Source organism: Pelodiscus sinensis, chromosome 1 (assembly GCF_052426305.1).
Source record: "Pelodiscus sinensis isolate ZL-2025 chromosome 1, ASM5242630v1, whole genome shotgun sequence".
Taxonomy (NCBI): domain Eukaryota; kingdom Metazoa; phylum Chordata; order Testudines; family Trionychidae; genus Pelodiscus; species Pelodiscus sinensis.
Genome location: NC_143052.1, coordinates 229,762,771 through 229,790,754, shown reverse-complemented (window position 1 = coordinate 229,790,754; position 27,984 = coordinate 229,762,771). Strand labels below are relative to the sequence as shown.

Genomic DNA, 27,984 nt, shown 5'->3' with positions numbered 1-27,984 from the left:
TTTCCTACAGCTTCAAAGGGGTAGCCGAGTTAGTCTGTAACTGGAAAAACTTAAAGAACAACAAATAGTCTTGCCAGCACCTTAAAGACTAACAAAATATGTAGATGGTATCACATAGGACCCTCAAGCGGTGCACATGCCCGGCCTGTGTTGGTCACATTCTTATTTCCACCCTCCTTTTTATTCCTTCAGAGGTATATATCCACTTTTGCATATTGTATTAAGTAGAAGACTTACCTGGTGTTGCCAGGGGCTGGCCCAGGGGGCAGGGGCAGGGAAGGTGCCCTGCGGAGGTGTCTTGCCAATGCTGCCCAGGACCAGGGTCATGGAGGCCTCCTGCTTATGCTCCTTGGACTTGGGGGCAGAGGGAAGGGGCCAGGCCAGCCCCGGCAGCGCTCCCTGGGCCAACCTGGACAGGGAGAAGGAGGGCCTGGTGGTATTGGGGAGGGGACTGGAACTCAACTACCTAACCCCAGTAGTTTTTTGCGGGGGAGGCCTGTGGCAGTGATGCTGATGGGAGGGAGGCTGGGGGGGAGGGGAGAGGGGAAGGGGAAGGGCACTTACTGGAACAGTGGCTGGCAAGATGGTGAACTCAGTCCCCAGCTGGCCAATCCCTTCCTAGTGCGGCTGCCCTTAGTGGTCACTCTGCAGTACAGCTGTGCCATGGGCTCACTTCTCTCAGTGGTGACTGTGCAGTATAGCTTCTCTCTGATCTGCTCCCTCTCTTTCCATGTTATGGAAAACAATCAAATTCCAGGCGCATCCTGTTTTCTTGCCACAACCAAACCCTGAACTTGCTTTAAGTTAGGATCAGAGAAAGGTGCATACCAAATTTGGTGGTCTTACCGTTTAGGAAGAGTTCTTGAACAAATGGGCTCACAGGCAGAAGGACTCAGACAGATGCCTCTAAAATATATATATAAAATGCCAAACTCTGAGGGACTTCCTTTACTGTTTGTACAGCATACGAATGGCCATATTAGGTGAGACCAAAGGTCCATCTAGCCTAGTATCCTGTCTTCTGACAGTGGCTAATAACAGGTACTCCAGAGGGAATGAACAGAACCGGAAATCATCAAGTGATCTATCTTCTGTTGCCTGTTCCCAGCTTCTGGCAAACAGAGGCTAGGGACACCTTCCTTGCCCATCCTGACTAATAGCCATTGATGGGCCTATTCACCATGAACTTATGCAGTTTTTTGTTGAACTTCGTTATAGTCTTGGCCTTCACAACATCCTCTGGCAAGGAATTTCCACAGGTTGTGTATCGTGTTAAGTACTTCCTTGTATTTGTTGCTGTCTATTAATTTCATTTGGTGACCCCTTCTTGTGTTATGATAAGGAGTAAATAACACTTCCTTATTTATTTCCTCCACACTGGTCACCATTTTATAGACCTCATTCGTATCCCCCCTTAGTTGTCTCTTTTTCCTAGCTGAAAAGTCCCAGTCTTATTAATCTCTCCTCATATGGCAGCCGTTCCATACACCTAATCATTTTAGTTGCCCTTTTCTGAACCTTTTCCAGTTCAAGTATCTTTCTTGAGATGAGGCGACCACATCTGCACATAGTCTTCAAGATGCGGGTGTACCATGGATTTGTGTAAAGACAATATGACATTTTTTGTCTCTGTCATTATTTACTGATTCCCAACATTCTGTTTGGTTTGCTTTTTTGACTGCCTCTGCTCTTGAGTGGATATTTTCAGAGAACTATTCGCAGTGACTCCCAGATCTCTTTCTTGAGTGGATCTCATCATTTTATATTTATAGCATACAGCGTGATGGGAGCTTGATTGGGCCTTTAGGTGCTATCATAACATGAATGGTGCCACAAAACATTAACCAGGACTGAGAAAAGATACAAAGCTCTGTAGATTAAAATTAAGAAGAAAATAGAGTGGGAGGAAAAACATGAGCCACAGATACTTGGTAGAAGTGAGAAAGCAGTAATTCTGAAAGAGATCCAGGTATCTTAGTGGATGGCAAATAGACATGTGACTGCAATGCAAGATGTCAGTAAAAAGGGTTAGGAACATTTTAAATTGAGTTATAGTGACATAAAACAGTAATACAATGTTCCCTCATTATAGTGCTTCAGTGAGTAACTTGGATTATTGTGTTCATTTCTTTTTGCTTGACTACCAGAAAGAGTAGAGGGAGTTCAGAAAAGAGGAACAAAAATGATTGGGTAAAGGTAGGAGATTACTGATTTGGAAAGGGAAGTAGCTGGAGGATGTAAATAACAAGGGAAGAATTATTTTGGTCCATGTCAATCTGGATATAAATTAGAAATTATGAGACTAAGACTATGCCTACACTATGAAGTTAAGGCAATTTAAGTTACGGCAACATTGAGCCATCTGTGTAAACAAACTGCTGTTGCATGTGCATACTATGCTCTTCGTGTTGGTGGAACACATCCACAGTAGTAGCACTTCGATTGATACAGAGACCAATGCACTGTGGATAGCAATTCCTCTTTGCAAATAGCCACAGGGTGTTTTTGGAGGAGTTAGCAATGCTTCATGGGTCAGGAACAGTGTCACTTGATGAAGGTTTCTCAATCCCATTATTCCATGGGCATCCTATTATGTTTCCAGCCACTTTTTAACTGCCCTGGTAACCTGTGAGCCAGCCATCTGTGTCAGACTGCATGGATCTTGCACTGCAGTATGGAATTGTGCTGTGTGTTAAAAATCCTAGGCTCTAAGGGGAGTTTACTTGGAGCCTATTCACCGCCACCCTTGCGTCAGCCCCCTCCTAGTAGAAGTGGCATGTCCAGAGGCAAATATTTGTGTCCATGCCCTCCTGCTGAGTCTGCCTCCACTTTCATTTTTACACATCGCTGCTACATGTCCCTATCATCGCCCTTCTCTTCCATGCCCCGAGCAAGTTCCTGCAGCTGAAGCTGAGCTGTGACTAGGCATGTTAAATTGTGCTTAATCAGCTAATCGAGTATGGAATTTCCATTGACTATTCAATTAGTCGACAAGGGGGAGGGAACTGCAGAGCTGCAGTGGGGGGGACCAGGCGGGAGCCAGGGCTGCATTTCTTCTTTTTAAATGTATTAAGAGCTGCCAGGCTCTTAGTACATTTAAAAGACAGAGATTTTTAATGTAGGGTTTTTTTTTTTAATGTAGGCTTATTTTTTTTTTAAGTTTTGGAATACAAATAATTGCACATAAACAAGAGATGATGCAGTCAGCCCATGTGCAATCTCACCGCTCATGTTGAGAAGGCAGTGGGTCTTTTGTTTCCAAAGTCATCTCATGAAATGTAAAATAAAATAAAAGATGTGAAGTTTCCCAACTAATGCTGGGCATCCAGAACAGATAGAGTCTTTACTCTCTCCTTGGCATAACCTGTCTTCCTTCTTCCTTGCCTGTGCACACTGACACGAGGAGACAGTGATACATCATGGCATTGGTATGTGGAAAGCCATGCTTATTTTTAGGCATCTAAATACTGGCAGGCACTTCTGGCTTAACCTTTATCTGTCACTTGGCATTTTGAGGGCTGTAAATTTGCAGCAGTAGTATTGCACTACATGAAATATTCTTTGAATGTGCAATTATTGGCTTATAGGTACAAAAGAAATGCCCACTTCACTGGAGAAATACTTCTAAAACTGCCATGGTAATAGGTGTAACTAGGTATTGCCCTTTGTAGAGATAAGTAGTCTTTGAACTGGTTAAGTATCTTTCAAGTGGAAACCTTGGCATCTTAACAGTAAGCAACTGCTGAGCGCTGTGTAAAAAGCGAGCGAACAGATGCACATTGAGAACTTCTGTCTGCTTAATTAATGGATTTTGAAAAAGAATGCCATGCCTCCCTGGCATCCAGAGAGCATTCTGTACAAGGAGCCTAGGTCAAACCTCATCTAACAATTCCCTGATGAGGGGGAAAACTGAGTACAGAGTACAATACCTGGGGTGAAGTCCTGGTTCCTAGGACTTCACCCATTTTTAGTCTTTACTTCCCTTGACTAGAAATAGTTTGTGGTGTTTGTCCCCAAAGTGAGATTTATTTATAAGTGCACAAATATTTCCAAGCATTTCACCTATCAAAGGGATTTAGAAAATAAAAGACTTTCTGTAGTGAATGTAGTACCTGGCCCATTCTGTCACCTTGGAATATAGTGAAGAGAGTGAAGCTGAGTTAAGCTAGAAAAAGAAATAGCTACTTTTCTCAAAAACTGTGTACCCTCTCACTTCACATTGCTGCCCACAGGTGACCCAGGCTACAATACTTTCTTCTAGCATATGCCTTTTGCAGTTTGATCACAGCTTTTAAAAAGACAGAGAGAGAGAGACTTGCAAATAGAGAGAGAATATACATTAGACAGTTTCCTAGAAAATAGGGGTACGTCTACACTACAGCGCTAATTCGAACTAACTTAGTTCGAATTAGTTCATTCGAACTAAGCTAATTCGAACTAACGCGTCTAGAACTAAAAACTAGTTCGAATTAGCGTTTTGCTAATTCGAACTAGCATGTCCACATTAAGTGGACCCTGAACCGGGCTTAAGGATGGCCGGAAGCAGTGCCGGCAGGGTATCAGAGGAGGACTTAGAGCGTGGAGATGCTGTCTCAGGCTAGCCGAGGGCTGTGCTTAAAGGGACCCGACCCCCACCCCGGACAGACAGTTCTCAGGGGTGCCCCGCTTGCAAACCAGTCCTGGCTTGGAGTGCCCGGAGTGCCCACACTGGGCACATCACAGCACTCGGCCATCAGCCCGGCTGCACTTGCCGCAGGCTGCCATCTGGGGAGAGGGGGCAATTGGGGGGCTGCAGGAGAGCTTCCACCCCCAGAAGCCCACAGAGCCAGCCCAGTCCTCCCCATCGGGGGCTCGTACCCCATTCCTCCCTCACCTCCTTCCACTTACCCTTCCCTAGCCCCTTTTCTTGATGTACCAAATAAAGGACAATTGTGTTCAAAAATGGAATCTGTCTTTATTGAACAAAACTGGGGGAGACTGGGAAAAGGAGGTGGGAGAGGGGAAGAGAGAGGCTGGGAGAGGGGAGGGCAACTACAATGATCAGGGGTTGGGAACAGGTTCCATATGAAGAGAGGCTAAAGAGACTGGGACTTTTCAGCTTAGAAAAGAGGAGACGGAGGGGGGACAGGATAGAGGTCTCTAAAAGCAGAAATTGGGTGGAGAGGGTGCATACAGAAAAGTTCTTCATTAGTTCCCATAAAGAAGGACTAGAGGACACCAAATGAAAGGAATGGGTAGCAGACTTCAAACTAGTAACAGAAAGTTGTTCTTCACAAAGCAAAGAGTCAGCCTGTGGAACTCCTTGCTGCAGGAGGCTGTGAAGGCTAGAACTAGAACAGAGTTTAAAGGGACGTGAGATCAAGTGATGGAGGTTGGGTCCATGGATTGGTATTAGCCAGGGGGTAGGAGTGGTGTCCCTGCCCAAGGTTTGTGGAATGCTGGAGAGGGATGGCACGAGACAAATGGCTTGGTCACTGTCTTCGGTCCATCCCCTCCAGGGTCCCTAGGGTTGGCCGCTGTCGGCAGACAGGCTACTGGGCTAGATGGACCTTTGGTTTGACCCAGGACGGCCATTGTAAGCTCAGGGCTCAGGGTCGGGGGTCTCAGTGGACCCCCTTGATTTTCATGCACACCTGCTCCTGGGTGGCCAGGCTGGCAGCTCTCCTGCCCTAGACAGCCACTTTCCTGTGCCTAGTGCGGAGATCGTGGACGAGGTCCACGATGTCCGCACTAGCCCAGGTGGGTGCCCGCCTCTTGCGGTCCCGGGCAAGCTCCCGGGAGCCACCAGCCTGGTCCCGGGAAGAGGGGGAGGGCTGGGGGGCATTGGGTGGCTGGCTCGATTCGTGCCAGGTGCAGGGTCTGCTGGCTGGGTGCTGGCAGGCTTGCACCTGGCACAGGAACCGTAGCCAGCCCGGGCCCCTTTAAGGGGTCCGGGGCCGGGAGGGGGGCATAGAGTTTCCCTGGTGTTGGCCAGAGTGGCCACCAGGGAAACCTGGGGAGGGCTAGCCTCCCACTAGTTCGAATTAAGGGGCTACACACCCCTTAATTCGAACTAGCTAGTTCGAACTAGGCTTAATCCTCGTAAAATGAGGTTTTCCTAGTTCGAACTAAGCGCTCCGCTAGTTCGAATTAAGTTCGAACTAGCGGAGCGCTAGTGTAGCGCCTATGAAAGTTAGTTCGAACTAACGTCCGTGTTTATAGAGGACTTAGCCTTTGTTGCTATAATAGTGAATAAGCCTATTTCACCCAGTTCTCCATATTTTTTCTGATACAAAGCTGGATGAGCAGCTGTTGCGTTTGTAAGTGCTGTTTAGTATGTTCAGTCCCATTGACACCACAGGATGCAAAAGTAAAGAGAAGGTGAATGTCACTCAACTACATCAGCCTTTGTTATTAAAATTTTAATCCTGGTTCCACAGAATACATAGCTGGGTGCTCATGTGCTGTACAAAACTACACCACACAGGAGCTGCTTGAATCATATTTGTATGTAGTTCATTTTAAATTTTTCAAATATGCCACTGAATAACTTTTTCATAAATATATTTTTCACTATTTCAGCAGTCCTAAAGATGGCTGAATAATTATTTGCCACCCCCCTAAATGCCACTTTTCCACTTGGCAATGCATTTATTTAGTGTATAATTTCTATTAAACACGTTCTAGTCAATATTTACTTGGCACATCATCAACATTTTCACTATAAAAACCTGTTTACTATGCCGGTGATCATTATAACCAAGTTTACTTGAGGGCAACCTAGCAGGAGAGAGAACTTTCATTAAAAATAGCAGGGAACTTTTCAGCAAAAATATACAAGTAGTGCACAGGGAAATAAACCATAATGATCAACTTATGAATGTTAAGACCTTGTTGCCTCACAGAAGTGAAAAGCCAACAGAGAGCATGCCCTCTTTTCAACTACCCTGGGGCTTCCAACCAATTCTTACTGTTTTAAACCACAGCCAATGTTTATAGATTAGTTTAAGAGCTGTTTGTCTTTTTTTTGTTTTGTTATAATCTCCCACAAACCTTCACCCAGTGTTTAAGTAGTGGTTAGTGAGAGGCATCTGTTTCTAGTATTTACCTGCTAGGGAATAGGATTTGAGGGTGCCAGAGGCTTTCTATTTTGAATTTGTAACTTGTCACGGTGCTAAATGCAAAGGCAGTGCTGATGGCAAAAGAGCTGGTAGCCAACACAGAAGAAGAACAATGTGTTACTAGGATGTCAATCTCAGCAGCTGCAAAATTGAGAGTCTTGTTAGATGTTGTAGTAGCCCCTTTATCCAGACAGTTTTGTATTAAAAGATGTAGCCTCTTGGAGGCTGATAGCAAAGCTATTTAATAAATTAATAACCCCACTACAAGTGTGCTCTCTGCCCCAACTTATTTAGCTTACCTTCCCCCTACCATAAACTCCCAGAAGTAGAAGGGTCTTATTGCTCTTGTTCTGTTGACAGTGTTGTCCAATGACATTAATGCAGGAGTAGGAGCCTAGAATTTCTAAATTCTAATCTGAGCTTTAATCTTCACTCCCTCTGTAGTCTATGGCAAGTCACTCAAGCTTTGCTGCCTCAGTTTCCTTCCTCGGAAAATCGGGATATCATCTGGTCTCACTGGGTGTATATTGGAGGATGGATTATTATTTATGTGGTGCATTGAAGGTGTAAAGGGCTGTGTAAATGAGAAATGTCATTACTATGGCTGTATACTTATTGAAAAAACTGTTACTTTTTAGGTTTTCCAGTAAATAGTCCGTCTTTGGCATACCAATCAGTTTGCTATTGATCATGTTTCCTCCATGATTTTTAAAATGGGTTTCTGTATAAGTATATTGTTATATAGTATTGGCCTCTTGATTAAGTAGCTTTAAACAATTTTTTCTTGAAAAATACAGGATATTTAATCTATATTATAAATTTATATGGGAAACAATCCAAGATTAAAAATATTCTGTAGTGACTTTCCTTTTTGATAACTAATTTTTGAATTTTTTTGCCTTGAAGGCCAAAGAGCCTTAACCATGCTTTTATGTTAATGTTTATGCCGCACGGAGAGCCAAATTCTTCATGCCTTGTATGTTGTGTAGATACATCTCTGCAGTCAGTACAAAAATACTATTGCTCTGAGTATGTAGCATATCACGATTTAATTTGCAGAAACTGACAATATGAACTACAAGGCAGTGGAGAATCATGTCCAGTATTAGCATACATATAATCCTTTCTAGTTAAATATGCATAATTACTTATATTTTATCTTTGCACAGGAACTGCGAGGATGCGTTATCATCTGAAGACTGTGAAACCTTATTCCAGTTTGTTTATACCATGCACAGACCTTTGGCAGTAGCCGCCGGGGAATTCCTTTATAAAAGGTATCTCTGCCTGGATATTTTTTGCATATTTTCATTGTTTCAGAGTGAAAATGGATTTGTTTATGAGGAACATTAAACATTTATCTTTCAATTGGTGACTAGTCTCTGGAGGATACCAGATGTGCTTTCTTCTGCTGAATAAGTGGAGTGCGGTTATCTGGGGCTAACTGCTTCACTTTCCAGCCCCAGCATGTTAAGCAAGCACGAGAAATGTACAAAACTATAATAAAGTATAAAACAACTGACTAGTCCACAGGTATTATATCATGCCAAGGACTGTGCAGCCTTCCTTTCTACTTTTTCCCTGTTGTTTTACTTCTGATGAACTAGTTGATCACCTGGCATCTGTTGGGTTTTTTGTAGCTGTTTATGATTAATTGCAAAGGTGGCCTCTTCTCCCCCTGAAAGTTGTCTTATACATTGTAAAGGCTTTGAATAATGAGAGAGCCCACAGATGAAAAATCCTCCCAATTTTCAGTCAAATCAATGAAATATAAAATCTAACTTCCCAGGAGTAACTTTTATAAATGGGTCTTTATGACAATGGATGTGGGAAATGAATGGAACTGCCATGCTACAAAGGAAATTAATAAATATTTTGTATCTACAGCTTAATGAAATTCTGTGTTTTGTTTTAGCAAAAATTGTTGAAAATACTTTTGGCAAGGCTTTGAAGAAGCAATATTAAAAGTTGACCATGATTATTCATACCTCTTCCCCCATTCCTCCATTGCTGTCCATACCCACCCAGCAAAATTATGTAAGGCCTAGGATTTGTGGTTCCAGGCCCAACACCCAACACAAAATAAAAAGAAAAATCCCTTCTCTGAGGTATCTCGTCATATATCCTAGCTCTGCCCTGATTTTTTTGTAGGTCCCCAACTTTCTGGACTAATGTTATTAATCAGTGATTTATCACCAAAACAGTGTCGCTCTTACCCATTGGTGGTGCTACTTACTAAACTTTTTATTCCTGTTTCTCTGTTGTAACCTGGGACCTGTAACATCAGCAACTCATCAGTATTCCATTGGGCTATGTCTAGACTGCAAGCCTCTTTCGAAAGAGGCTCTTTCGAAAGATACTTTCGAAAGAGCCTCTTTCAAAAGAGAGCGTCTAGACTGCACGCGGAATTTCGAAAAAGCAAGCCGCTTTTTTGAAAGAAAGCACCCAGTGAGTCTGGATGCTCTCTTTCTAAAAAGCCTGTTTGCTGTCAAGAACGCCTTCTTTCGAAAGAGCACTTTCGAAAGAAGGCGTTCTTCCTCGTGGAATTAGGTTTACCACCGTCGAAAGAAAAGCCGCATTCTTTCGATTTAATTTCGAAAGAACGCGGCTGCAGTCTAGTCGCAGGTGAAGTTTTTTCGAAAAAAGGCTACTTTTTTCGAAAAAACCCCTGAGTCTGGACACAGCCTTGGAATCCAAGCAAATCACTGGGTCACTGTGACATGAGCTGCTGATCATTGTACAGTAAAACTCTGATGGTCCGGCATCTGATGGTCCGGCACTCCTGATGGTCCGGCACCATCAGGAACCTGGAAGTGTTCCGAGCAGCCGGACCATTGGAGCTGCTCTGCCCCCATCTTCCCCTACTCAGCCGCTGCTAAAACTGACCAGCCGCTGAATCGGGGAAGCCGGAGGCAGAGCAGCTGGGGCGCTGCTGGGTAGGTCCCCTAGCTCTGCCCCTCGGGGCAGCGGGACCAACCGGGCAGCACTCCAGGTGTCCCAGATTCAGCCGCTGCTGAAACTGACCAGCGGCTGACTTCCTGGAGTCAGCCGCTGGTCAGTTTCAGCAGCAGCTGACTTGGGGATGCCTGGGGCAGAGCAGCTGGGGTGCTGCTGGGTTGGTCCAGTAGCGCCGCACCTCGGCGCTGTGGGACCACACCCGGCAGCCCCCAGCTGCTCTACCCCAGGCGTCCTGATTCAGCCGCTGCTGAAACTGACCAGCGGCTAACTCCAAGAAGCCCAGGGCAGAGCAGCTCTGCCTTGGGCTTCCTGGAGTCAGCCGCTGATCAGTATCAGCAGCATCTGACTTGGGGACACCTGGGGCAGAGCAGCTGGGATGCTGCCGGGTTGGTCCCACAACGCCGAGGAGCGGCGCTGCAGGACCAACCCAGGAGCGCCCCAGCTGCTCTGCCCCAGGCATCCCCTAGAGCAGCTGGGGTGCTGCCGGGTTGGTCCTGCTGCGCCAAGGGTCAGCGCTACCGGACCAGCCCAGCAGCACTCCATCTGCTCTGCTCCAGGCGTCTCCGATTCAGCCGCTGCTGGTCAGTTTCAGCAGCGGCTGAATCAGGGATGCCTGGGGCAGAGCCGGACTATCGGAAGGGGGGGCTATGAGGGATCTGGGGTGGCATCCCTCCCACCCCAGACCCCTCATAGCCCGCCCTTCCGATAGTCCGGCATATCTGATAATCCGGCACCCCTGGGTCCCAAAGGTGCTGGATTATCGGAAGTTTACTGTACTGCTATCAGTGCACAGAGCTCTACGTCACATAAACCACCATCACACATGACAGTAGTTCATAGCTTTGTTGGCAGGTTTGGCAGAGAAATCACAGACTTAACTCTACGCTGATGCTAAACTGCCCTCATGCCACTCGTGGCCACTTGGGATATGTCTAGACTACATGGCTCTGTCGATTGAGCCACGTGAACTAGTTTACTCAACATAGTCAATGAAGCGGGGATTTAAATAATCCCCGCTTCATTAAAATAAAAATGGCCTCTGCGCTGTGCCGACAATCAGCTGATCTGGCACAGCGCGGCAGTCTAGACGCAGATCGGTCGACAACGGAAGCCTATTTCATGAGGCATTTCATGAGGCGTAAGGAAGTGATTGACAAAGGCTTCCCTTGTCGACTGATCCGCGTCTAGACTGCCGCACTGTGCTGGATCAGCTTATTGTCAGCACAGCGTGGTGGCCGTTTTTATTTTAATGAAGCGGGGATTATTTAAATCCCCGCTTCATTGACTATGTCGGGTAAACTAGTTTACATGGCTCCATCGACAGAGCCATGTAGTCTAGACATACCATGGGTGTCAGGTTTGAGGAACATAGGCAGGGGGTGTGGTAAATATTTTGCTGATACATCAGTAAGGACAAATGCAAAGTACAGTAAAACTCCAGTTGTCCGGCATCCAGTGGTCCGGCACTCCTGCTAGTCCGGCATCACCTAGAACCCGGATGTGTTCCAGGCTGCTGGACAATTGGAGCTGCTCTGCCCCGGGCTTCCCAGAGACAGCCGCTGGTCAGTTTCAGCAGCGGCTGACTTGGGGATGCCTGGGACAGAGCAGCTGGGATGCTGCCGGGTTGGTCCCGCAGCGCTGCCCCCCCCCCATCTGTCCCACCCCACCCCAGACCCTTTATAGACCCCCCCCTTCTGATAGTCTGGCATATTTGATAATCTGGCACCCTCTGGGTCCTAAAGGTGCTGGATTATTGGAAGTTTACTGTACTCCACTTAAGAAGGAACAATCTGTTGTACAATTACAAAATAGAAAATGACTGTCTAGGTAGGAGTACCTCAGAAAGGGATTTAGGGGTCATAGCAGATCAAAATGCTAAATATGAGTCAATAGTGTGACACTATTGCAAAAAAAAATCCCCCAAAACAAAAAACACAACCCCATCATTCTGGGAAGCATTAGCAGGAGTTTTGTAAACAAGACAAGATAAATAATTCTTTCACTCTGCGCTAACTGGAGTATTGGGGCCACATTTCTGGAAGGATGCGCACAAACTGGAGAAAGTCCAGAGAAAAGCAACAAAAATGATTAAAGGTCTAGAAAACATGATCTGTTAGGGAATATTGAAAGAACTGGGTTTGTTTAGTTTGGAAAGAAGAAGACTAAGAAGGAACATGGTAGCTTTCAAGTAGCTGAAAGATTGTTAAGAGGAGGAAGGAGGAAAAACTATTCTTCTTAACCTCTGAGGATAGCACAAGAAGCAATGGGCTTAAATTGAATCAAGGGAGGCTTAGGTTGGATATTTAAAAAAACAACTTTCTAACAGTGAAGATGGTTAAGCACTGAAATAAGTGGCCTAGAGAGGCTGTGGAATCTCTATCATTGGAGGTTTTTAAGAGCAGGTTAGACAAACACCTGTCAGGGATGGCGTAGATAATATTTCTGTCCATGTGCACAGTGGACAGGACTAGAGGATCGTTTGAGGTCCCTTCCAGATCTACACTAGGGGGTAATGTTGAATTACATGAATAGTGTAGCTGGAGTTGTCGTAACGTAGTTTGAATTACCACAGTGCCCCCATTGCAAGGGATTAATGGGAGAAGCTTTCCAGGAGAGTACCGGAGTTGATGGGAGCGTGATCAGCCATTGTTTTAGCTAAATCTCCACCACACTGATCTCCCAGTACATGTAGACGAGGCTTATGATTCTTCGATACTTGGCAGTCTTTTTTCATTCCCTTGCCCATTCAGGGTACGTCTACGTCGACAAAGAACGTCTAGACTACATCCAGGTCTGTCGACAAAGCAAGTCGCTTTGTTGACATGACAGTGTAGATGCAATAACACCTTCTGTCGACAGAACTCTGTCGACAAAAGGCGTTATTCCTCATAAAATGAGGTTTACAGCCGTTGACAAAACCGCTGAGTTCTGTCGACATTATGTCGACGGAACTCAGCGGCAGTGTAGACGCAGGTATGGTTTTGTCGACAAAACCCTGTAGTCTAGACACACCCACACATATCAGGGCAGTGTCCCTCTGAGTGGTTCCCGTTTGCTGCTGTGTAATCGTTCAGTGGTCTACGGAGCTGTCTACAGCAAACATTGTGCCTATTTCAGTTAGAGGCAGTCTGTGCACTCTTCAGATGACAAAATAGTTTGTCCCAACTATGACAGAGGTTAGAATTTTGTCACAATATATGTCGGGGTAGAGAGGAGGATGCCTGTGGAGTTCTGTGTGTTTTTATGCAGCCAAGTGCAGACTAATGCAGGCAGTATCCTGTTGCTTCTCTCATGGATTTCGACCCAGTCCCGGCTGCAGATAGCTGCAAACTTGTCCTGAAGCAGGAACTCAACATAGGCAATCACATTGTGGGGAAGAGAGTGTTTTCTAGGCCTCTGGAGCTGACCAGCCCACTCCACACATAAATGTGCTGTTCAGTCACTATGTGATTGAATTCTTTGACTGGATACACTGCAGGTTTCCCTCCAGCAGATTGGAATAGCATCTCCTATTGCCAGGAGATGCTACAAGAACATCACAAGAAAAGTTACATTCTCCAAAATGTGAAAGGCCTGTAATGATAGAAAAAGCTTTTATAGAATGGCCACCAGCTACCCTTTCCCTGATCCCCAAACCAAGTAGCTATGCAATTGTGGTAAAATAAAAACAGCTTGCGATTTTTAACTTATCGTTGTCTCTGTGCCACTGTAACTATGATTAACCAAACTCTATCTAGGGAGATTCTGTGGGCTGAGAGCACCCCCCTCACAACATATTGCAGTTCATTTTTTAAATGTATCATTTTATATCCTTGTAATTCCACAAGATTTATTTCTGCTGTCCTCCACTGAGACATTTGAGACAACAACCTTCCATTTCTTGTCCTCTTGCTTGACCCCTCGACCTCTACTGACTGCTGTAGCTCCACTTCTCAACCTCAGTGCAGTAAGTTTGGACCGCTCCAAGCAGAAACGGTTCCGTGATTAAGTTATGATTGAAGTACTTGAGATGGTTTGATGAGCAGGTCCATTTACCAGAAAGGATCTTGAGATTGCGGAAGAGGCGCATAGCAAGAGGCAGAAGGAAAGGCTGAGACTGGCCATGCAGCTTGAGGACAGGGTTTCAGTGAAGCAGCAGGCACTTACTATGCATTTTCCAGAACAGTGGCTAAGGGAGGTGGAGGACAGAGTTCAGCAAAAAATTGACTTCTGGTGCTTGGTTGCATCTACCTCTCACTGTGGTAGCTGCACGTTCTAGCTGAGGCACTGATTCAGTAGCACTTTGCTGTCATAGGTCCCTGCAGGGAGAAATGTTTCACATCTGGCTTTACAGAGCTTGTGAAGAGCACAGCAAGCCACAGTGATGCAGACAGCATTGTTGGCACTGCAATCCAGACTAGTCTGTGGGCATCTCCAGTGAATTTCAGTCTGCCCAAAGCGTATTCAACAACCCTTCTGCAGCTGTGGAGAGTGTAATTAAGTAATCTTTTGCCAGGGCCTCTGAAATCAAGGTTTGGTTTCATAAGTGAAAGTAAAAGTGGGGATGCCCAGAGTAATGGCGGGGACAATAACTCTGTTTATGATAGTACCATGTGTTGGGAATATTGTCCCAGCTTATAGACAGTGGTAGCAACCTGCTTCTGGATGTGCATAGGTGCTCTTTGATGTGTGTTTTTATGCTGGAAGGTCAGGACAAGCTCTCACAAAGTTCCAGGAATGTGCCTTTCTTAAAAGTTCTCAACCCACTGCTGGTCATCCCAGATCTGTATGATGATATGATCCCACGAGTCCGTGCTTGTGGCCTAGTGCCTGAAGTCTACACAGGGGGCCTCAGAAACTATTCTGAATGTGTTGTGGGGCATCAGACTTCCATGTCTGAGTACTCCTCCTCCTCTTACTTCTTGTGGAGGGGTGTTCACCACAGTGCACCACAGCCTCAGTGTCCACATTTAGGAAGACACTAAGGGGTCTGTGATGTGATTGGTTTGATTTGGGTCTGCATGCTCCTGTGTGGACACCAAAGCCCCAAGTTTGAGCACTGCCTAGAAAAATTGTAACGTAGGGTCAAGAATAGGCATGGCTGCTCAAGCCCCAAGTTCTTAACACAGATCATCTGACTCAAGTCCCACTACTCCTGAGCTTACATTGCAGTGTAGACATGTCCTAAGAGGCTGGCTTGTACCATATTATGAAGGTTGCTGGGCAGTACGATTTTTATTAAAAGGCTATTTCTCTTTATGATGATCTCTAAATTATAGTGGGCACCTTTACAGGATAAATAAATGCCTAACGCTAGGTGCACTCATGGCCATGGAATCTATGTATGTTGCCCAGACAACTGGTGGTCCCCAGTATCAGCTGCAGCAGGTAGTTCCTGCTTTCGCAGAGAGAACTTTGAACTAAAAAATTATCTAGCGCCTCACTGAATGGATGAATAAATTTTTACAAGAAAGAAATAAAGTTGCCTGAAATCCTGACAGAATTTGTGTGTCTTCACTGAGTAAACTAAAGGTGCACAGCAGAAATAGACTGATTTATTTCTTTCTTTTTTTTTTGATTGGCAGGCTGCTTAGTTATCCGGGAACTGAAGAGGAAGTACCATCTAAAAGAAGAGGGAAGTTTGGGGCTAATACCAGCTCCATGAGGAAATTAATAAAGTTTTTCTTGGAGAGTGAGGTAAGGAAAATGTAGATGGAGACAGACAAAAGATAAGAGGGGAGGCTTTCAAATCCAATGCAGCTGTTTGAGAGTTGGTACTATGAGGCTGCTAGAAATAGGAGGGAGAAGTAGAGTAAGGGAGGAGCACTTCCTTTTGGTTTCATGCTGAGAACTGTTGATCTTAGGACTTGATACTTTCTCAACTCTAGGATGATCTTAAGTAAAGTAAAACTGTATATGTGTGTTCAGTTGTACCAACACTCTGATTTACAGCTTTGTTAATGCAGAGAGGTGATATTGAACTGGCTTTCTGAAAAAATCAAGGACTTCTCAGCCAGGGATAGTAACTAAAGTGTAACTCATTTCAAGTTCCTAAACTGGAGTGGGAATTTTAGTTGTTACCAACAAATAGGTGATATTCAGGATAGCTTTGGGGGATAGTAGTCTTTTTAGGAAATCTTTCTTCTGTCCTGTAGGTAATTCTTTTTCTCCTATGCTGTTCTCCATATGGCAAACAGAGGATTTATTATTTAATTTGTATCTAGTAAAAAAATTTACACATTGAGGGGGGGAAAAATATACATACATACATACATACATATATATTCACACACACAGTTTTATAGTGGGGGGGGAAGTAATCTATATTTACATTTCAGTAAATGATGGATTCCATGGGTTTATGTTTTACTCTCTAGCTACATAAACACATCACGTACCTTGTAGACAGCCTGTGGGACTGGGCAGGCGGTTTGTTGAAGGACTGGGACTGCATGACCACTCTTTTATTGGAAGCTGCTGAAGGAGAAGGTAAGCTGAGTTAAGACAGTAATGTTGCCCAGATTATTCTTGTATTTACTAGAGGAAACGTCCTTCACCTTTAAACTATAGCAGCGTCACATGAAGAGCCATCTCTTGGTTGCAGAGAGCCACAAAACAGTTTTGGCTCAGTGTCCTGCCATGACTCAGTGCCCTCAAATATTGATGCAGTCTTCCTACAGAATCCTTGTGAGAAACTACCCAACAATTATGTCCTGAATATGTCCTCGGTGACTCCTCCCTTCTGTCTCTTTTTTTCTTCCTCCCCATCTGCCTGCTGGGAGGCAGAGGATGAAGAATGTTCTTCTTTTTCTCCTACTCAGAAGGTTAAGAAAGGATTCAAGGGGCTGCCAGTGTCTTTTGTTCTACACTGTTTCCTCCTCAAGAGTGAGTTGTGGATCAGGCAGCTCTGGGAGCACTCTGGTGAATGGCTCTGTACTTTCTGGAGGAGAAAATTGCCAGTCACATCCCTGGATTGCAGGAGAGCCGCAAATAGGGCCCTGAGAAGCAATAGGAGGTTCTAGAGTCACATTGAGCTCAAGGGTTCCCAGGAGATGATGAGTCTCAGACCTGATGGAAGAGGATGAAATTTTATTGGCATTAGATCTGAATTTGGCCCATTCTCTTTGGGGAAACGTCAGCTCTGTGATACTGAATATGTTGTTTTATTTAGCAAATAGAGTGGGGGTCCACTGGTAATGAGCTCAGTAAAATTAAATTTCCAAACAGTTTAGTGAGTCACAGTGTGTGTATTGTAGCTGTGGTTGTAATGAATTACACACACTAAGTTCACTGTAAGGTGGGAAGGAAAATGACTTCACTGCATGAAGGTTTTCTTTGTATTCAGAAATCTTAATCTACCTTTTACATTTCAAGGAGCATATAGGTTTTCATGGGTGAGTAAAGAATCTAAATGTGCCTATCTTATTGAAACACAGTAGTGTGGAACTGATGTTCATCACGTTAAAGAAAAATGCTGTGTTGAATTTCTTGTCACTTTCAGAAATCTGATATTTGAGAGGGTTTAGTTTTGTATAGAAAATGCCTTGAACACTCTTTATTGTGGCAGAAGTAGAAGTAATGCTTTGCTATGGGATCAAAGCACATAAGTCCAGATTTTTAAAGATATTTTAGGTGCCTAACTCTCAAAGGTGCAATTAAAAATTGATTATTTTTTCTATGTATAACATAGAAAAGAATTTCAATTTACATTCTTCATCTGTTTTTAGCAGTATCTCTCTCCTCCAAAAGTTGTTTTGAGCAGTGAGTAGGACTTTCCTCATTACCTATCCCTGCATCTTCACTTTACTTTTGTGAGATGCTGAGGGGATGATGGTTTGCTTACAGCATTGAGTGATGCCCAGGAAAGTGCCCTCATTGAAATCATCTTTGTGACTGTCCGAGAAGCTGCTGAAGGTCACCCTCCTGTGGGCAGAGGAGCTGCCAAGAAGGTCAGTGGATTTTGTTCTAATATATTTATTGTGCTGCACTCACATTTGTCCTCCTTATGTGGTCTGCCCACAACACTTTCCAGCCACGGCTACATTGGCAGAAAGAGAACAGCATTGTGTTTACAAGACAAGTACAATGCCTTTTGACCTTTAGAGAAAACATCTTACTATCAATGGATTTTGAATGAGATGAGCTATTAGAGAAAGCTCAGCTTAGTGGAAGCCATTTTATCCATTAGTAGATGTAGTTCAAACAGCATCCAAGCAGCAGTCTGGTTGTTCAACTGTAACTCAAGTGTTTTTTTTAATAAAGGGTCTCTGTCTCTCTGTCTCTCTCTGTCTCTTGTCTCTCTCTCTCTGAAATCCCATGGGGAGATATTTGACTCAGCCTGGTGATGTGTTAAAATTATATTGATGTGTAAAGTTAACCTTTGGGTAAGGGTAAGGTTCTAATCAACTCCAAGAGTATTTTATAATTGAAACTGAATGCTTTGTCTGTAGATCCTGTCAGCAAAAGAGAAGAAAATACAATTGGAAGATTGTACCAAAATTACTGAGCACTTTATTGTGGTGCTTCCTCAGCTCTTGGCAAAGGTAACTAGCAGCTGTTCCATGAACGCATGTTAAATATTTCATTAAAATTCCTGCAGCACACTCATATCCTGTTTTCCTCTGCAGTATTCAGCAGATGCTGAAAAAGTGGCGACCCTCCTGCAGATTCCCCAGTATTATGATTTAGATGTTTACAGTACTGGACGTCTGGAGAAGGTGAATAGGAACTGGGGCAATTGGGTGTGTGTGAAGCGGAGCAAGTTTATGAGACCATTTATAGGGCTCAGAGAGACATTGTTACAGCCAGGAGACTGTTGGGACATGAAGCATTACTTTATACCCTGTTGAAATGCTTCCTATTTGAACTGAAGCCACCAGAGAAATGCTTTAACATTTGCCTGTATAGCTATACCAAGGCAAGGTTGGCCTAAAGCCCCAGTGGATAATGATTTATGGCTTTGTGGAGGAGGCCCAGCTTTGGGAATAAACTAATGCTTCTTAGTACTTGGCCTTTTGTTGGACAGAGAAGAGGGGGAGTTACAACATGTATCCAAGTTGGTGTCTCCCAGCAGCTAACTGCAGAATGAGGTTGCATTCTCTTTGGAAACTGTCTCCCTTATCAGCTGCTGAGGGAGGATAGTAACTGCAAAGAGAAGAATGGGGATAGTATTTCTCTATGTGGAGGAGGGGAATTCAGGAATGGAAGGATGAGATCCGTGAAATAGCAAAGCCCGTATGTAAGTGGAGTGGATTGCTCAAATTAATCCCCTGTAAATATCCATAACAAGGCAAGGGAAAAATTGGATACTTGCTGCGCGCACGCATGCACACACACACACACACACACACTTAGGGGAAGCTAAAGCAGTAGCAATATGGCAGAAAGATGCTGTTACCTGTTTTTGTTTGTGTAACAAGCAATACTATCAGTGACCCACGTATAGAAATAAGTCCATCACAGAATGATGGGAGCTCTAAAACATGCATCATCTTGGTTAGGCAGCCTTGTATCTAGAGGGCACTTTCTTCTCTGCCCTCTTTCCCCTATGTCTCTTCTTTTATTAGCATTATTTAGAGTCAGTTGTGTTGCTAGACTTGGGGCTGAAATATGTAATTAAGTTTTTAGGAAGATGTTAAGGTGTACAACTATGCATATAAAATGATGGGTGTCTAAATTAGCTATTCCCACTCAAGAAAGTGGATGTTGGAGTCATTATAGATAGTTCTTTGAAAACTAGGCTTGTGAACGACTAGTCGACTATCCAATAAGCTTATCGGATAGTTGACAGGCCAGTCGACTAGTCACTCTCCCCCCCCCCCCCCATTGCTGCCTCTATCAGAAAGAGGTAGCAAGGGGAAAGGGGGAGAAGAGAGATGTGCTTCAAAGCCACAGCGCCACGTGCAGCCTGAGGCCAGACCCCAGGCTCCATGTGTCGCTGCCGCTTTGAAATGCCGCGTGCAGCTCAGGGCCAGCTGGGGATTCCCCTGCTGACCCTTGGCTCCATGCAGCACTCCCGCTTTGAAACGCCGCGTGGAGCCTGACTCTGGGCTCTCCGCGGCATTTCAAAGTGGCAGCACCACATGGAGCCCGGAGTTAGCTGGGGACTCAGCTGCCACTTTGAAATGCCACGGGGAGGAGGCATCGCAGTGCTTTCGCCTTTTAAGTGTAGCAACATTCCTACTGAAAACGTCAGCTCAGCATGCAGCAGTGGTTAACAAAGCTAATGGAAAATATCATAATGCCACTATGTAGATTCATGGTACTCATACACCTTTAATAGTGTATGCAGTTCTGGTCATTCCATCTCAAAACAGATATATTAGAATTGGAAAAAGTATAGAGGAGAGCAACAAAAAATGATCAGGGCTATGAAACAGCTTCAAGATGAGGAGAGATTTAAAAAAGATGGGACTGTTTAGCTTAGAAAATATACAATGTGGGAAGATCATTAAATCTTGACTGGTGTAGAGAAAATGTTATCTACACCTTCACATAACATAAGAACTGGGAATCACTTGATTAAATTAATGTAGCAAGTGTAAAACAAACAAAAGAAAGTACTTCATCACACAATGTGCAGTCAACGTGTAGAACTTGCTGCCAAGAAATATTGTAATGGCTGAAAGTATTACTGGATTCAGAACAGAATTGATACATTCATGCAAGATGGGTTCATCAATGACTATTAGATGAGATGGTCAGAGATGGGTGCTGGGTGTCCCTATACCTCTGACTACCAGAAGTTGGGACTGGATGATAGGGAATAGATGTTAGATACTTGCTCTGTTTATTCCCTCTGAAGCAGCAGTCCCTGGCCATTATGAGAAGACAGGATGCTGAGCTAGGTGGACCATTGGTCTGACCTAGTATTGCTGTTCTTAAGTGACAGCATAAAAGGCAACAAACAAAATCTTGTCCCATGAACCCTGCCTGTCCTCCCCAAACTGGCATTTATTTAATTTTTGGTTGTATAAAAGTAAAAAAGTATAAATGTAAAATAGGCATAATATTGATTTGACTGTATCATCATGATCACTTGCAGCACTTGGATGTTTTGCTGCAAGTGGTGAAAGGTATTGTAGCCGAACACTCTGATGCGGATGTCCTCGAGGCTTGCTCCAGGACATACTATATCCTCTGCAATGAAGAACTGGCCATCCACAGGAGGGCAGATCTTGCCAGAACTCAGCTGATAGATGACTTGGTGGATAAATTTAATGAGCTGCTGGATGAATCTTGGCATGAGGTGCGTGTGACTGGAAGTAGAAATATGTGAAACATATCAGAATTAAAATGAAATAAATACAAAGGAGAGATGTACAGTATGGTAATCAGCTGTTTTTTCTTTGCTCCAAAGAGCACAAAGCTTACAGGGGCAGTCAGCTTACATTTTAAAGGAGAGAAAATTATGTTCTGGAAGGAAGAAGGGAAAGCGAAGGGATGGTGTAGTCTCTGGCACTAGAGAATCGGATTTCTGGGCATGCACTAATATGTGGATTCTTATGGCCAGAGCACCAACAGATATGCTATACCTGAACGACAGAGGGTTAATATTACTATTGGAAAATGCCCATATAAACTCTAATGAGACATGCTTGATGGATCTGTTAGGTACATCAAAAAGCCCTTTATAATTTTGTTGCTGTTTGGGGCGGGGGCAGTTAAGATAATTCTGTAGGTACTATTACATTAAAGTAACTTTTGTGTCTTGAAAATAGCTTTTGCTTTCTGGAAGGAAGTCTGCTGATTTCTCTCCAGGGTTTTCATTAATTCTCAAAAGCAGGAACAGCAGGTGGAGATATGAATAGCTTTCTGGCTGGTTTTGACAACAGGACCATGTAGCTGATGAACTATGCCATCGCTAACAGGTGTCATGCCACAGCATGGAAGTTCAAACAAGTTGATTTTTATTGGGTGCTGGAATACTGTTAATGTGTCAGGCAAAAAAAATCATTTTGGATTTATTTTAGTAGTTTAAATAGACATCTATTCTAATGTGTATTTTTTTAAAATTAGAAATAAGGTTATAAGAGGCCAGCAAGGGTACTTAAACACTTGTGTAATGTTTCAGAGTGGTAGCCATGTTAGTCTGTAACTGAAAAAACTTAAAAAATAACAAATAGTCTCTAAGGTACTGCAAGACTAACAAAAAATGTAGATGCTATCATGAGCTTTTGTGGGCACGATTCATTCACCTGAAGAAGTGGGTTGTGGTCATGAAAGCTCATGATACGATCTACATGATTTGTTAGTCTCTAAGGTGCTGCAAGACTATTTTTACTTGGGTAATGTGTAACACAGTAAAGAGGTTGTCACATGGAACTCCTGTCTTCTCACCCTTGATTGGCAGGAGAATCTCCTTTGCTGTTTATGATGCTGTTGTATCCTTGTGGAAACTACAGCAATTGTATATATGGGAAAATAATACTCGGAAAGTATTTAATGTATTTTTAGCTCTCTGTGTGACTTGGCAGCTGAAAACAAGGAGAGCCAGCACCATGTGAGTAGCCAGGTCTCTGCAGGCCTCTAGCAGGTGCTTGGTGGATCAACAGTAGGCACACACCACAATGTGAGAATGTCTGCATTAGACTTCTTTGTGGTTTTTATTACCAGGACACGGAAGTGCAGAGAGGCAGCCGTGGGATGTTTAGTTATGAGGATGTTATAATGTGAGGGTAGCAGCATGGCATTTCCTAGGCATATAACTAGAGCCCTGCAATTCTGCAGATATCCACTTTATATCTACAGGTATCTACATCTGCAGATGTGGGTGTGGATATCCACGACTCATTTTTGCAGATACAGATTTTGTATCTAGAACCCTGCAAATTAGTGGGTATTCTGCATCCATGGACGTGAATCTGCTTTATATCTGTGGGTATCCATGTTTGTGGATGTGAATGCGGATATCCGCACTCATTTTTGCGGCTACAGATTGCGGATGCAGATATAAGTTTTGTATCTGTGCAGGGCTCTACATATAACCTCTTTCCAACCCAGGTACATTATTCTTTATCTTAGGGAAGGGCCTGGGGAATATAATTGAACCTATGGCTAGTAGAGGAGCTAACGGCTGCCCCATAACACCTCTGTTTATTCTTTCCTCTTTCCTAACTTGTGTGATTTAGGGAGAAGGTCTTTGCACAGACGAAGAAGGAATTTGCCAAATATATTCCACTTTGAGAAGAATAACAGCTTTTCATAAGTGAGCCATTTGTTTACATGATTATTGCCTTCTTTTCCTATACTGCTAGCATGCTTCTATAAAACAGGAATTGCTGTTGGGTGGCTGTCAAATCAAGCTTGCATAAAAGGAAAAAAAATAGTCAGTAGGTGTGATGTTTGTGCATAGAACGTTCAGGTGGAATTCATTTTTATCACAAGTGCTTTTTCCTGTTAGTTTCTAGACTCTCCTAAATGTTGGCAGAATCTCTGTACAGAGAATTCTTGATGAACTTACTGGTAGGGCTTGAGTGGAAGTGATGAAGTCAATTTGACCAGGACTGCTTACAGGATCAGAATATCACTATCTGCATGTAGACCCTTTAGTTGGAGCTGTTTCCATATCCTCCCTCCTATCTGGATACCATATGAACCACCACTGCGTCCAATCTGGCAATCAGCATATAAGGAAGGCAGTAAGAGAACTATGACTGACAGCAGGCACAGTATATTAACTCTAATTTGTCTGGTCTCCGTCTCTCAAAGAGCAAATCTCTGAAGCCCTTCTCTCATGTAGTGCAGAATGCTCTTGCTTGTTCTCTACTGGCCCAGTTCTGCAACTCTTGCTCACCTTGAGTAGGATCTTACCAATGACTTACTTGAGAATCCTTACCAAGTAAGATACTGAGTGTGTCAGAAATGGGCCATCACCTAGGAGTAACTTTCCCATTATCATGCATTGCTGAGATTCCCTGTTGCTCCAAAAAAAAACCTGTAGGGTAGTGGTTCCCGAACTTTTTGGCATCATGCCCCCTTTTTGATTTTTGAGAAACCCTCACGAAGCAGCAAAACTTGTTGAGCCAAAAAAAAAACAACCAAAAAAACCCACCTGACCGGAAAACAAAAATAGCAGCAAAACTTAGGGGGGGGGGGCAGAGTTGATTGTAGGGGGGAGGGCTGGGTCGCCTTGCGACCCTCTGGAATTTCTTCACCCCCCCCCCTCCCGTTTGGTAACCCATGCTCTAGGGCTGAGTCTACACTTAAAACGTTGACGTGCTGCTTTGGCAGCACTTTAAAATGAAGGTATGGCCACAGCACCAGCGCTGGGAAAGAACTCTCCTAGTGGTCTACTGAAACCATCTAAACAAGGAGAGCAACTTGGGGCTTCCAGCACTCGGAGCCCATTTACACTGGCGCTTTACGAGTCTGTAATTTGCTGTGTTCACGGGGATTTTTTTCCGGTGAGAAACTGTAGGCATGGCCTAATGCTGTTTAAGGCATGAAGCCTGAGATCTCTTTTGGAAAGTACAGTAGAATGTCAGCGTTACAAACACCTTGGGAAAGGAGATTATTTGTAACTATGAAAACTTTGTAACTCTCAATAGAATGTGATGGTGGTTCTTTCAAAAGTTTATAATTGAACTTTGATTTACCATAATGCAGCTTTGAAACTACTATGCAGAAAAAGAATTCTGCTTTCCCTTAAACGTTTTTAGTAGTTTATGTTTAACACAGTTCTGTACTGTATTTGCGGGGAAGTTTTTTTTGGTCTGCTGCTTCCTGATTGTTTACTTCCAGTTCCAAATGAGGTGTATGGTTGACTGGTCATTTCATGAACTTTGTGGTTCTACTGGATGTGTGTTTGGAGAGAGCATTTCTGGTTTGTGTGGAAAAAGTGGAGCAGTTCAGTTTACTTCTGCATATTCCTATTCCTTTGGTTCATGGCAAGCGGTATATTTGTAGCAGGAACAAGTCTGTGTGATAACTTTGGAAACAATAGGCTAAAGGCTATAATTGATACAGGGCATCCCTGCTAATTGTCCAAGATACGTTCCAAAAAATGTGGACATATAGCGAAACAATGTAAAGTGGGGAATTTTTTCCCTATGGCTGACTTCTGTTTGTGTGAATTGGTCTCTCTCTCTCTCCCCCCCCCCCCCCCCCCGCAACGTAACAGTGGGGAATAGAAGGATTTATAACACAACAGTTCCTACAAGCATCAATGACACTAGTGAGGAACTAACGTATGCCAGGGCAGCGTATCGTGGGAATGCCCTGTATTAGGCTGTACTTTTATCTGTATTTTCCTTTTTCTGTCTATAATGAGAGCTTCTTTGTACTAGAAGATTTCAAGCATCTCTTTTTAGCAGATTCATTGTAAAGGGCAAAAACTATGATCAGTTTTAACGTTTGTCATCAAACTGGAAGGAGATCCTTGTGCTTCACGTGCCTACGTACAGTTTGCATAGATGGAGGCTGTTTTATTTCGAAATTATTATATAGCTCATAGGGAACATAAGGATACAGCATGTGCAAAATTGGTTAAATTTTTTTGAGGTTTTTGTCAATTAGTCATCTGTATCCATTAGATGCTGACACAAAGAGAATACATTTACAGGCAGTCCCCGGGTTACGTACAAGATAGGGACTGTAGGTTTGTTCTTAAGTTGAATTTGTATGTAAGTCAGAACTGGTACATATTGTAGGGGAAACTCTAGCCAAACATTTCTCCAGAGCTCAGTTTTATTCTCCCACACCTCACTTCCCTCAGTCCTTTATTCTCAAGCTGAGGTGTCTGCTGAGAAAAGCCGCTCCGCGTCTCCCTGGTCTGCTGGGGGGGGGGGGGGCGCTAGCTTCGCGTCTCCCTGGTCTGCTGGGGGGAAGCAGCTAGTGCGGGGTTGCCTCACCCCGTTTGTAAGTAGGGATCCGATGTAAATCGGATCCATGTAACCCGGGGACTGCGTGTACTTATTATACATGTAGTGAGATTTTTCTTTCTTCTCTTTATAAATTTAGATTTTACTATGAATGTCATCAGCCTTTTCTCCAAATAAAAATGTAATCTCTTTGATAGCTGTTAGGAGCAGGTGGGGAGGGATAGGACTGTTACAAACAGTAGCTTTTCTCTTTTCGATGACCTTAGCATGCTATTTATTTTCCTTTTTGACTGGCAGTGCTCACGATCTCACCAGATGGAATCTCTATGGGAAGATTTCAAAGCTGCTGGTTTTTGAGATGAAGCATGGGAGTTTACCTGTTCAGGTAAATTGACAATACTTAGCACTAATAAAGCATTTATCCTATTCAAAATACTTTACAAATGTAAACTAAACCTTACACTAAAGCCCTGCAGGGACTATTTTTTAATCCCGCCTCTGTCCTGCCCTGCAGTACCCATTCCCACCCATTCCTGCATTGTTTCTTGCATTTTTATCTTCGCTGACCTTCAAAAGCTTTAGATCCCCCAAATCCCATAAGAGAGTGATTGTTCCATGCTACTAATAGCCCTAAACAACAAGAAAAAAAGACAGTTAACGTAATATATATTTGAGAGAGTTTGTCTGTGTGTCTGTCTGTCTGTTCAAGAACTCCTTCTAAATGGTAAGAGCAAGTACCACAAAAGTACCACCTTTTATCATAACTTAAAGCAGGGGTTGCCAGCCTAAACCTAAGAAGGAGCCAGAATTTACCAATGCACATTGCCAAAGAGCAACAGTTCTATGTCACCAGCCCTGATCATTTTCCCACCACCACTCTCAGCACATCCCGCCCACTGGCAGCCCCACCGGTCAGCGCCTCCTTCTTCTTTTCCTCCTGCCCACTGTGATCTGCTCTTTCTCAGTGGGAGACACTGGAGGGGGGAAGCATGGGTGTGACAGGCTCAGTGGAGAGGGTGGAAAGTGGCAGAATCCTAGGGGGAAAGGGTGGAGGGGGACAGCGCCTAGAGCAGAACTGAGGGTCGAACAGTGAGCACCCCCCAGCCCAGTGGAAAGTTGGCACCTGTAGCTTCAGCCTCAGATTTGGTACCTTTGCAAGGAGCCGCATATTAACTTCCGAAGAGCCATGTGTGGCTCTGGAGCCACAGGTTGGCCACCCCTGACTTAAAGCAAGGCGCAAGGGTTTGGTTGTGCCAGGAAAATGGGATGTGCCTGGAATGAGGTTGCTTCTCAGAAAATGAAACAGAAAAGAGAGAGACTAACCACATAGGTGAAAGGGGTTAGCTGGAAGTGGAGGCATGCCCCTTCCTCCAGCTGGGACTGCTCCAGCCCTGAGCCTCTCACCCTCTCCTGGCAACATTTAGGGAGGGCAGGGGGGGAGGGAGGACTGAAGCTCCCCCCCAATTAATACAGGAACATTGCTGGCTGTTCCCTTTGTCAGGGAGCAAGGGGAAAGTGCACAGTTTGCTGCATTTTTCACTCTGGCTGGGGAGTGCAGGGGGCAGGCGAACCTGAACCTGCCCTTGCCTGGCTGTGCCCATTGGAGCTGCAGCGGCATGGTCAGGCGCTTCTCATCTGCACCCAAGCTGCTGCGGTGACAGAGGCCTGGGGTAGTCCTCTCTCCCCGGTGCAGCCTGTATACTGGACCCCTCCTCCCCAGCTCCACCCTGACCTCAATGATTTAAATTAAACATGTACCTTTTCATTTTATTTTGCAAAAAACCCCAAATATTAATTGAGTTAAAGATCTGAGCAATGCTAGGTAAGTATTTTTAGTACATTTTATATATATAAATGCAATTTAGACACACTTTTTAAGAGTAAAAGAATAACATAATCTTGCTTAGACTATGTAAAAATCCTTTATTTCCTTATATAATGGATATCAGATCTCTTTCTATCCTTTGCTTACATTTAATTATTAAAACTCTTATTTTTTTTTAAACCCTTGCTTTACATTACTGAAATTCTGTTTGGCAAACTGACAAGTGATTCATTTCCCCCCACACACAAATTACTGCAGTCTGGGTTTTTTCCTCAACCCAAGCCCACCCTCAATGAAATAC

At 44.0% G+C, this 27,984-nt stretch overlaps 1 protein-coding gene across 4 annotated transcripts in view; it reads left to right on the top strand.

Moving 5' to 3' along the window:
* Positions 1-27,984, top strand: part of LOC102454764 (cohesin subunit SA-2-like) — a 105,940-nt gene that overhangs the window by 47,031 nt on the left and 30,925 nt on the right. For all 4 annotated transcript variants that reach the window (XM_089775361.1, XM_075916026.2, XM_089775360.1 and 1 more), the window contains 9 exons: positions 8,270-8,377; positions 15,623-15,734; positions 16,415-16,526; positions 17,883-17,986; positions 18,488-18,580; positions 18,665-18,754; positions 21,082-21,285; positions 23,168-23,244; positions 26,156-26,243. In XM_089775361.1, the coding sequence (XP_089631487.1) occupies positions 8,270-8,377; positions 15,623-15,734; positions 16,415-16,526; positions 17,883-17,986; positions 18,488-18,580; positions 18,665-18,754; positions 21,082-21,285; positions 23,168-23,244; positions 26,156-26,243 (988 nt within the window). The remainder of the gene's footprint in view (positions 1-8,269; positions 8,378-15,622; positions 15,735-16,414; positions 16,527-17,882; positions 17,987-18,487; positions 18,581-18,664; positions 18,755-21,081; positions 21,286-23,167; positions 23,245-26,155; positions 26,244-27,984) is intronic.